A 12135-nucleotide genomic window follows, 5' to 3' on the forward strand; every position below is an offset into this window, starting at 1 on the left:
AACCTTTGCCGCTCTTATTGTGTTCACAATTTTGTGCAGAGTTCAAACCTGGTTGGTCACTGATACAGGGAAGTTCGGTTGATTGTGGTCTGGAAAAATCGTGAATAGGAGCACAGAAGAAGCCGTTTTCAATGCCCTCAAGAGACCACAATTGGGTTGTAGGTTCAACAATGGGGCATCATAAACCAGAAAAGAACCATCCATAAGGGGAATTTTGCCTTATGGATGATATGGATAAAGCAGAAAAGATCCATCCATAAGGGGAATTTTGCCTTATGGATGATATGGATAAAGCAGAAAAGAACCATCCATAAGGGGAATTTTGCCTTATGAATGATATGGAAAAAGCAGAAAAGAACCATCCATAAGGGGAATTTCGCCTTATGAATGATATGGATAAAGCAGAAAAGAACCATCCATAAGGGGAATTTGCCTTATGGATGGTTGTTCTTTTCTGCTTAATGCTGTCCAATGTACCTACAACTCGTGTTCCTACGCAGTGTTGTAAACTTATTCTTGAAGATTTTCAATTAGGTAGGATGGATAGAAAGATTAGGAAGTTGGGAGCTTCTTTAGAATTTTTGTGAAAATCAACCCATTCGTGTAGTTAATTGATACAGATGGTTCTTTTCTGCTTAATGCTATCCAATGTACCTACAACTCGTGTTCCTACGCAGTGTTGTAAACTTATTCTTGAAGATTTTCAAGTAGGTAGGATGGATAGAAAGATTAGGAAGTTGGGAGCTTCTTTAGAATTTTTGTGAAAATCAACCCATTCGTGTAGTTAATTGATACAGTAATTTTATTGTTGGTTGATCCTTAATCGGGTATACCTAGTTTTCCATTGGTGCGAACTTCACCTTAGGGCCGGTAATGTGGTTTTACAGAAAGAGTTCGAAACTTAATGCAGGTAATACGAATATACGTTACCCAAACCAATAAATTTGGCACACGAAACGTCCACTGGGTCACCCTGAACATGGGAACGGGGTTATTGAATTTGAAGTTCGAGTAAGTACCAATAATATGAACATGGGTACTCGGGTATCTTAGCACCTTAGGGCCGGTCATGTGGTTTTACAGAAAGAGTTTGAAACTTGTTGCAAGCAATACGAGTATACGTTACCCAAACCAATAACTTTGGCACACGAAACGTCCATTGGGTCACCCTGAACATGGGAACGGGGTTATTGAATTTGAAGTTCGAGTAAGTACCAATAATATGAACATGGGTACTCGGGTATCTTATCAGTGATCTGAACATGGGTACTCGGGTATCTTATCAGTGATAGATTGCCACAATTCAGATCATGTACACCTTTTATATCGTTTTATAGACCAGTTTATCATTTAATAGATTAAACCGTTTTTGAAGTGGGGCTGAAGTAATGAACTTTGGTACACAATTACCGTTTAGTATTTGAAGTGGGGCTGAAGTAATGAACTTTGGTACAAAATTAAGCAACTCCAACTTACTCCAAGTTCTTGAACGCCTTTGAGAAGGTAACGTGCAAATGTTTGAAATTTACATCGCATGAAGGATTTGTTTTCAACCCATGTAATAGCAATTAAGAGGATGTGGACTATACGCCCAAGTTCGCTAGACTTTCGTTGGAAATGTGGGCTTAACCCAATTGCTTTTCTAGTTCATGTTTAACTTGAAATTTGAAAGTTGCCTGGGCACTTTCTGTCTGATAGCTCACGGAACACTACCGTTTTGGACTGATCATATTGTAGCTCTGTCCTAACTGTAGAAGTGTAGATATTTTCGTACCCAAAAAGCCCACTTTGTGGCTTAGGTGAAGGGGCAAACAGCCCTAAAGATCGGGTTACGAACTTTTACGAATCTACGAACTGTAGATATTTCAAATCCTGAATATCATAGACAGTATTCAGTGCCTACTCCAAACTCGGTGCTATCTACGTAGGTCATATTTATATGTTTTACGATATTATGTAGTAAGCTAGTGCAGCTTGATCACATAGCCGGGTGTTTCTCAAACATGGTATCCACTATCCATGCACTTGATATATCTTTGACGAAATATCGACAGTCTAGTGCAAAAATTTCGAGACAGATTGTGACTTTAAAACCTTTTCAGTGTCGACAACTTTCCCATTAACAACCTATTTGACAACCAAAGACAGTTTATTGAAGACAATAACATGAGCTTTTTTTTCGTGAGGCGTTTTAACTGCAAAGGACGTTTTTTCTCCCTTCTAAGTAACGACAGTAAATTGCTGTGAAAATTGAATAGTAAGCTCAATGATAAAATAATAGGAAACTTGAGATGACCCGATAGAGATACTTCTTGAACTTGGTAAATATGGAATAACTGTGGAATCAACAAAACAAACTCTTAATCATTCTTAGTACTAAATAAATTACTAATCTAGAATAAAATGGAAGTTCATATTAATCTTGATAAAAATTTGGAATGAATTATTATTTCGGCTAATAGGAAATGACCTTTTGTGAGATTTTGTTAGGTAGCTATTATTCTAGAGGTCATACAGGTAAATTGTTTTTGAACTTCAGGTAGGTAGTAGGTAGTGATACCAAGGGGATAGGTAGTATCTACGGTAGTCAAATGTAAAGTCCAAGGCATGTTTTAGTCTGAAGGTTCTGTTCTTCTAGTTGTTCTCTAAATAAATTACTAATCTAGAATAAAATGGAAGTTCATATTAATCTTGATAAAATTTGGAATGAATTATTATTTCGGCTAATAGGAAATGACCTTTTGTGAGGTTTTGTTAGGTAGCTATTATTCTAGAGGTCATACAGGTAAATTGTTTTTGAACTTCAGGTAGGTAGGTAGTGATACCAAGGGGCCAAGGGGATAGGTAGTATCTGGTAGTATCTACGGTAGTCAAATGTAAAGTCCAAGGCATGTTTTAGTCTGAAGGTTCTGTTCTTCTAGTTGTTCTGGAGTATTTAGAATCCCGACACGTTCAAATGGCTTGTTTTTCTTTCTCACCGAAGCACGTCCAACACTTAGCGTAGGCTTTTGGTCGAAAAAAAAAGGTTCAGGCCTGGACATGTTAACGCTCCGCTGGCCAACGTCACACCTATTGAAATAAAATTTTCGGCCCTGTTGACTTTTTGAAGAGTTGAAAATGTGAGATGTGATCTATTACTAAGCTCAGCATATTTTAGCTATTTGGACAGAAGTACTTCTACTATCTTCATCTTCCGTAATATCTTGTATTGTCCATATATGCGACTAAATAACATAAATATATGATGCGACTAAATACATAGTCCATATATGCGACTAAATATACTCGTATTGCACTTATGAATTTATCTCGGAGACCGTAATGTGATGTCACAAGTAAACTTGAACCATTCCAAGTCAGCATCGGCTTTTGGTAAAAAAAAAAAAGGTTCAGGCCTGGACATGTTAACGCTCCGCTGGCTAACGTCACACTTATTGAAAGAAAATTTTCGGCCCTGTTTGACTTTTTGAAGAGTTGAAGATGTGAGATGTGATCTATCACTAAGCTCAGCATATTTTAGCTATTTGGACAGAAGTACTTCTACTATCTTCATCTTCCGTAATATCTTGTATTGTCCATATATGCGACTAAATAACATAAATATATGATGCGACTAAATATACTCGTATTGCACTTATGAATTTATCTCGGAGACCGTAATGTGATGTCACAAGTAAACTTGAACCATTCCAAGTCATGTTGTTGAAGATATTACTCTCGTCTACTGGGTATGACGGGTGGATGGTTTGGATCTTTTTGAACGAATATTTTCGAACGTTCAGAAATTCAGATCGTAAGCTGTGTCAACGTCTGAATATTCACATCGATTGATGGTCTTCAGAGATTTCAGTTTCTTTTGTGAAATCATTACATCCTAGAGATAAGTGCTCTTAAGTCCTAATTTTGGGAGAACAATATGATACACCAAAGTCCCCCACCAACCTAAGTGGTGTAATAGTTAGCGCGTCGGACTTCAAATCTGGAGATCGGTGGATCGAGTCCAATGCAAGTCATAAAATTTAGTTTCCTGCAGAACGTACACTGAACGACATTTTTGGCAAAAATTAATGCTGAACACCTTTGAAGTTCCTCTGAAAAACCCCATTTTAAAAACGCAATTTTTCCCGACATTCTGTGGATGTTTCAAGATCTTTTTCAAGTCTTATAACTTCTTCCATCTTTTTTCAACCCTGTAGGTATACTCAAAGTTATTGCTTTAACGTTCTGAATCTCGTATTTGCTGATGATGTTGATAAATTCGTCTCTGAGAACTCGAAGGAACGGTACTATTTCAGCAAATACCTTATTGATGTCGACGTACGTTTTGGTCATATTGGTCTGGTTCTGGTTTTGGATGACACCAGAGGTTTGGTCAGCAGATGTTTCCAATGATGTGTGGTGGTTTACGCAATATTTTTACTTTTTGTAGACGAGATCACCATTTGGAGCACTCGATGAAACCGCATTTGTAATTTACTTATTTGTCAATACCCACTGTTTTTGTCTTCTTTTTCTACTTCTTCTGTTTCTTCTTTTCTTTCATTGTTGTCAAATTACGTAACGAGAGAACCACATCATACAGCATCTCTTTGGTACTTGGGTACTCTAGTTGTCTTGCTTTACTTTCGTGTTCAGTTCATGATTCTTTTCAGAACAAAGCATCAGTCGGTAACTGGACTGATGGTTTTATAGATTCCGATGGGTTTGTGTTGTTGACTGGATTAAAATTTAGATATCAGCGTTGAGCAAACCCTCCTCGTGGTGACTCTTGATTAAAAATACCCTATACTTACTTACCGGAATTTTCATTATTATTATTAAACAATTCGATCAAATCTTTACTAATTTCATGTCAAGTTTAGAAATATTCTCGTGGGTTTTGCTTGAGGATTACTTTCTTAGTGGATTTTAAAGAAAAGTCCTCAAGTGTCAGTCTCAGGTTTAGTTGTGTTCAAGAACTGAGTGAGACTCGAAAATATGTGACTGAAGAGGGACATGAACCCCGAGCCTATTATGTATAGAACAAGTACTTAGTACTTGACTTCAATATCTGTTCAGTTCAGCGTGAGAATTGCCAGATTTGACACATAATGTATGCCATGCACATATGCCATTTATGCCACGCATGTAATGTATGGGATATTGAGGCGACGTCATCGCCTTCGGGAGCGTATGCCGTGACGTCAAAGTTTACGATTTACCGGTATTTTTTAATCGATTTATCTCGGGATCTAGGTAAAGAATACAATATACCTCAGCTAGGATAAGACTGAAAAGTTGCATCACAATGCTATTAACAACAAGGTCTGGTAGTTCAACAATGGAATTTCAAAACGTCTTTTGGGATAGCGTCTTTTTCAGACCCCTTGCCTCATCCTGAATCAAAACTCTTTAACCCTCCTCCTATGGATGATATTCAACTGCTGACCAAAAAGAGTGCAGTCCGAGTTAGCCTTTTCCTCAGCTAGGATAGGACTGAAAAGTTGCATCATAATGCTATTAACAAGGTCTGGTAGTTCAACAATGGAATTTCAAAACGTCTTTTGGGATAGCGTCTTTTTCAGACCCCTTGCCTCATCCTGAATCAAAACTCTTTAACCCTCCTCCTATGGATGATATTCAACTGCTGACCAAAAAGAGTGCAGTCCGAGATAGCCTTTGGTGTTCTCCTAAGCATCAATATTGTCGTGGAACTTTCCTACAGGAAACTTGAGATGACCTGATAGAGATACTTCTTGAACTTGGTAAATGTGGAATAACTGTGGAATCAACAAAACAAACTCTTATTCATTCTTAGTATCTACTAAATAAATTACTAATCTAGAATAAAATGGAAGTTCATATTAATCTTGATAAAATTTGGAATGAATTATTATTTCGGCTAATAGGAAATGACCTTTTGTGAGGTTTTGTTAGGGAGCTATTATTCTAGAGGTCATACAGGTAAATTGTTTTTGAACTTCAGGTAGGTAGTAGGTACCAAGGGGATAGGTAGTATCTACGGTAGTCAAATGTAAAGTCCAAGGCATGTTTTAGTCTGAAGGTTCTGTTCTTCTAGTTGTTCTTACCCTAGAGCTGAATGTAAGGCTCACAAAGGACGGACATCACAGCAACATCGCCAGCACCGTCATGGTGCGGTCATGTGTGTTCCGACCTTCCATCGGGGAACGACGCGACTTCGACATTGCCTAAGCATCAGTCCAATTAAAATTGCTTCTTCGAAGTCATAGAAAATGTAGAAATGAATGGTGAAGACTGTAAAGTGTTTTGTTTCATTGGCAGCTCTATCTGCTGGGCCTGACATGAACCAATCTATGCCAGATCTGTCAGGCAAGTTGCTAACCCAAAACAAACAAAAACGGCAAACCGAACTCAACCGTTTGTGATGTATTTGTCAAATTACGTAACGAGAGAACCACATCATACAGCATCTCTTTAGTACTTGGGTACTTCAGCTGGTAGTTTTCGTGTTCAGTTCATGATTCTTCTCTTTCCAGAACAAAGCATCAGTTGGTTACTGAACTAAAGGTTCCATAGATTCCGATGCGACGGTTTAAGAAGTTCATATTTCAAGTATAGAAAATTAGTCGTCTTATGACTGCCTTGTGTTGGCTTTTCCCTAAAGCGCTTGTATACGTAGCCTTATTATCAATAAATAATAGTTTCATCAAATTAAATTCACCACAAAGGGAAGGTAAACCTAGCCTTTAACAATTTCCTTACGAGATTAGACTGAAAGCAGGTCCTCAAGTGTCAGTCTCCAGGTTTAGTTGTGTTCAAGAACTGAGTGAGACTCGAAAATATGTGACTGAAGAGGGACATGAACCCCGAGCCTATTATGTATAGAACCACCCATATTTATGAACAAAATGCTGGCTCTTAAGTTCGTTCTAAGCATAGTCTCAAGGCATTTGATTGGTCAATTTTGACTTGGTATCCGGAAGCGATTGGGTGAAATGTCTGCCGTGAGATATTGTCATTAATCATTATCATTGGATTATTTTCAGCACAATCATTGTAGTACGCTGACATCTTTCTTTGGACAGACTATAAGCCAGATATAAAGTTTTTTTTTTTTTTTTACTAGTATCTAAGTATGCTGAGAAAATGTTCATTACCACTCGCAATCGGACCAGTAGGTACAATTACCATTTCAAATAAAGTTATATCCTTACGATTGTTATTATTCTAATAATGCTTGGTTATTAATGTGAGTTTACAGGGTATACTCCTAAAAAAAGCTCTGCTTAGAAATATACTCCCACACTGTAAAATGGTTAAAATTTTCTTCCTTTGAGGCCGATCTTAAAAGGTTCAAATGCCAAGAAAGTAAGTTAAGGAATTGTATACCTAATATTCCTAGAAAAAATTATGCTGAAATTGAGTTCTCAAGTTTTTGCGAAGTCCCCTCCCTCCACGTCTGGGAGCACACGTTTTAACACTTCAGAGAGTTCCTCTCATCCCAAGATCAAAAGTACCCTAAAGTCTAAAGTACTTTTCTCTCTCTCTCTCTCTCCCTCTCTCTCTCTCTCTCACTCTCTCTCCTTCCCTTCTTTCTTTTCTCTTCTTTAAGCACTTTAGCAATGCTTAAGAGTATGTCTTTCGCCATTTTCCTCCAGAGAGCAATCCTATAGAAAACTTGCCACTCTTGTATAAGTTTATACCTACCACCCTGTATAATTGTATATTACGGCTAAGATTTTCTGTTACACCCTGTATGATTGCCTTCAGTCAGGTTGCAGGTTGGTGGTATGTTCTTGATACTGGATAGGATTGGAAGGCCGTCACATAAACCGCCACGCCGCGATATTGAAAATCGTTCCTTGTAAGCGCTAGGTCGCGAGATCGATTCCCGCTTGGGGCGAACTTTATCCTAAACAGAGAGGGTTGTTCTCGGAACGGCTTGTTTTGTCCTGTTCTGTCCTCCTTCTCTCTTACCAGCTTAACTCCACAAAAAATGCCCACTTTCAGGCTTAGATGTAGGGACAAACAGCCCTAAAGGATGGGTTAAGCTTATACGAATCCTTAATTCTCTCTTCGCTTTCGGGAATATAAGACCTCTGTTGTTAGAGTTCCCTCTATTGAACTTTTTTTACGTTATTATAACCGTCAAGGTTTTTAGTCCCTTTTTTAAGCGATTGATTAGTGTATCATCCTGATCAATCGTGTAACCAAATAGCGGCTGAGAGGGTCTGACAGCCGCTCATTTTATCATTCAGCGGCTGCATCTGTCACTGATCTTACAACTTGCTAACATTTTTACATCCATGTAAATGTTATCCATGTTTTCAATCATGTAATACCTAGTATTACCTACGTAGATAGTTCTGTACCTACTCACTATCTATGCATTTATCAAGATTACTAGCCTGGGGCCAAATAGTAATAGCACTAATAGAACCAATTTCTTTCTAATAGTCTATTATGGTTCGCGTAACGCTAGATTGACCTTGGCTCGATCGAAGTTGGTAAAAAAGCAGGCGTTTAATTTTTCCCGAGTCGCCAAATTGTTCCAGATTTGATTCGACTCAATCAATGTGTCTCGGGAAAATGATGGATAGTTGTATTTATTACTGTATACTACTGGTACAGTTGCTAGGCAACGTATGTTTGAGGTAATTTTTTGTAAGTAGGTACCTATATGATTGAGAAAATGTAAAAAAAAAACTGCAGTGATATTGTTGTTTTTTTTTTTTTTTACTTCTCACGTCTCTATTCGGTTAAATATACCTCAGCTAGGATAGGACTGAAAAGTTGCATCACAATGCTATTAACAAGGTCTGGTAGTTCAACAATGGAATTTCAAAATGTCTTTTGGGATAGCGTCTTTTTCAGACACCTTACCTCATCCTGAATCAAAACTCTTTAACCCTCCTCCTATGGATGATATTCAACTGCTGACCAAAAAGAGTGCAGTCCGAGTTAGCCTTTCTCAGCGCAGCGTTGAAAGTGCAAATTTACACTTTACAACAAAGTTATGCTTTACAATAAAAATTAGTGTACAAAATTGTTAAGGTGATAAACACATGCAATACGTATGTGCGAATAAATGTGAGTATAACTTAAATGTAAAGACATGGCAAACGCAGCCCTAATGCACAAATGGACTGGTGAAATGCCAGGGCTGAGTTCACGCTTTATGGGACGGCTTGTTTTCTCTACTTTTCCTTGAAAATTGTAGAAATTGTCAAGTAACTACTCATTAGGTATGTGATGTTCCTAGAAATCTCTCCAGAAAGGTTTGATCCAAGGCCCTTATCATGAATATGTACTGTAAATTCTGATGAAAGTAATTTTGAACTAAGTTTTTAATCTTACCAAATTCGGTGACACACCTACAATAGATGTTTTAGAATTTCCCTAATGCCTGTTCAATCCGTCAAGTGAATTTACCTGCAAACAAAAGAAACGGAGGTGGTTTTAATATCATAAATTAATATTCAGGCTGATGGATCAATAATTGTGGGGGCAAACAGCCCCAAAAGATGGGTCAAAAGAATACAGCCTTGTGTGTCCTAAAAAAGGTACTTTTCCCTCACAATCCCTTCTCAAAAACCAGGCCTGCCCGAAACATTAAACGCGCGTACCCACTTTTAATACTCCATGTACAATCTGGGAACAAAGTAGTAATGTTGTGTAATAAATTGAATAATTTCAGCTAATTATTCAAAAAATTAAAAGAAGTGACACGTTCAAATGGCTTGTTTTTCTTTCTCACCGTAGCACGTCCAACTCTTGGCGTAGGCTTTTGGTCGAAAAAAAAAGGTTCAGGCCTGGACATGTTAACGCTCCGCTCTCTAACGTCACACCTATTGAAATAAAATTTTCGGCCCTGTTTGACTTTTTGAAGAGTTGAAAATGTGAGATGTAATCTATCACTAAGCTCAGCATATTTTAGCTATTTGGACAGAAGTACTTCTACTATCTTCATCTTCCGTAATATCTTGTATTGTCCATATTAAAAGAAGAAAGTTGAAGTTACCTGAGTTGTTACGAGGATTTTGCCTGCGATGCTCAGGCGTTATCTTCTCGAGGAGAAAATTACCAGGGTGAACCAATCAGATGTGAAGATAGGAAGATACCAGAGCCAGGAGCCAATCAAATGTGGGGATAATTATGATGGGTTTTTAATTGAAAACCGTTTAAAGGTAACCTTGTTTTTGCTTCCGGTTTTACACGGTTGGCTTGGTTTAGGTAGAAAGACCCAAAACCCTGAAAACATTGGTTCTCCGAAGATTCGTTTACACTGTTCTACAGACGATCGAAGTCGTTCGACATCGACAAGAACCGAAAAAGGTGTAAGACTAGTGTGGACGCACTCTATTTAGCTCTAAACTCAACCCTTTCAAACATTTACAATTTTACAACTTTGGGAAGCCCTTATCTTCGTGTAAGCTTAACGCAACTTCTAGGGCAGTTTGCTCCTACACCTAAGCTACGAAGTTGCCTTCTTGTGTGCGGAGAACTTAAGTAAAGGGTGTTTGAAAATCGGTCTAAGGTTTACCTATTCCTGTAAAGTTCATCCTGTCACTTCCAACTGAAACGGACACACTGAGACACCCTGTCACCGAGTAGCTTTTAAATCAATGTTTTTAAAACCCTACACCTAAGCTACAAAGTTGCCTTCTTGTGTGCGGAGAACTTAAGTAAAGGGTCTTTGAAAATCGGTCTAAGGTTTACCTATTTCCAGGGTGTCTACCGGACTGGAAAACCGGGAAAACCGGGAAAAGTCAGGGAATTTCATGGAGACTGGAAAAGTCAGGGAAAAAATCCGTCAGTCCTCATTTTTCCTGCTCTATGACTTTGAAACATCACCGAAGTAAGCGCAACTGATCTACATATTATTTCATTGATAATAATGAAAAATCAAGTTCATCGGGAAATACCAACCAATGGGCACTTGGCTCCCAATAACCAAACTTCTACCCGTCACCGTCAAATGTCTTCACTCAGCCAACGCAACGTCTAGCGGGGCGACAATATAAATGGGTGACCATCATATGTATGTTAAAAACTATTCAGTATTCCGATACCTATATGACTGGTTCTAGACCAATTTATTGCAATTCAGTGGTGAGGAGCTGTTATCTGATCTGCAAACAGCAAGACCTACTCTAATGTTCTAATTATTTATATCTATGATTTACCTACTAGTTAAGATACCTGATATTAGATTGGTTTGATGAGTATCTCTGTCATAATAAGCAATAAAATACTGGTACAACATGAGGTATTGTACTGCAACTATACCTCGCCTAGAGATCAATGATAATATCAGAGATGTCCACTGGACTAGTACAGTCAAATCAATCTTTTGATATCTAGGTGCTACGAATAGGAATCACTACTTACTAATTAATGGGACAATGTTTTAAATGATGTCCGGGTTTCAACTTTGGGAAGCCCTTATCTTCGTGTAAGCTTAACGCAACTTCTAGGGCAGTTTGCCCCTACACCTAAACTACAAAGTTGCCTTCTTGTGTGCGGAGAACTTAAGTAAAGGGTGTTTGAAAATCGGTCCAAGGTTTACCTATTTCTGTAAAGTTCATCCTGTCACTTCCAACTGAAACGGACACACTGAGACACCCTGTCACCAAGTAGCATTTAAATCAATGTTTTTAAAATCCTCTCTACACTTTAATTGAACTCTAGGGAGAATGAAAGTCATTAGAGGCATCAAACACATTTTACTACTGAAATTCTATTCATACCTATTAGCATTATGACGGACCAGGGACTTGAGTTAGGGAGGACTCTAAAGCTGTGTCCACACTTAGTTGACGCCTTCGATCGATGGTCGATCGCCTCCGTTTCCAAAAGGAAAAAAACGACTCTGCATAGCATCGAATCCAGTACTTCCAGTCGATGTCAATCGACCTGGGTCGAATTTAGTGAGAGCACACACCACCAGTCCACCCAACCCCTCCGGGGCCAACAGAAGGACACGCGGAGGATAAGGGTAACTTCCCGTACTCCCCGCCCCCATCCATCGACCCCCAAAAGGATGGAAAGACTGGAATGCAAACGCATAAGTACTACCCGTCAACTTTCTTGGACGATCTTGCCTGACATTACTATTATACTACATATTAAAAAGAAGCTACTGTCTTAACCGACTGTTCTCTGATACAGTTT

The 12135-nt window shown here is 38.4% G+C and overlaps 2 protein-coding genes across 3 annotated transcripts in view; one reads left to right on the forward strand and one right to left on the reverse strand.

The window, feature by feature from the left end:
• The window catches only part of LOC113466969, a 95796-nt gene that overhangs the window by 49433 nt on the left and 34228 nt on the right, over nt 1–12135 (reverse strand). Inside the window, exon 2 of one of the 2 annotated variants that reach the window (XM_026822832.1) lies at nt 9029–9393. The exons of the other annotated variant lie outside the window; for it this stretch is intronic. Within the exon in view, the coding sequence (XP_026678633.1) occupies nt 9390–9393 (4 nt within the window). The 3' untranslated portion in view covers nt 9029–9389. Of the gene's footprint in view, nt 1–9028; nt 9394–12135 lie in introns of those variants that run through there. 2 annotated transcript variants of the gene reach the window in all.
• Nucleotides 1–12135, forward strand: part of LOC103508144 — a 71106-nt gene that overhangs the window by 12711 nt on the left and 46260 nt on the right. The gene's annotated exons all lie outside the window — the stretch shown is intronic.

This window comes from Diaphorina citri, unplaced genomic scaffold, assembly GCF_000475195.1.
Source record: "Diaphorina citri unplaced genomic scaffold, Diaci psyllid genome assembly version 1.1 scaffold372, whole genome shotgun sequence".
Lineage (NCBI taxonomy): Eukaryota > Metazoa > Arthropoda > Insecta > Hemiptera > Psyllidae > Diaphorina > Diaphorina citri.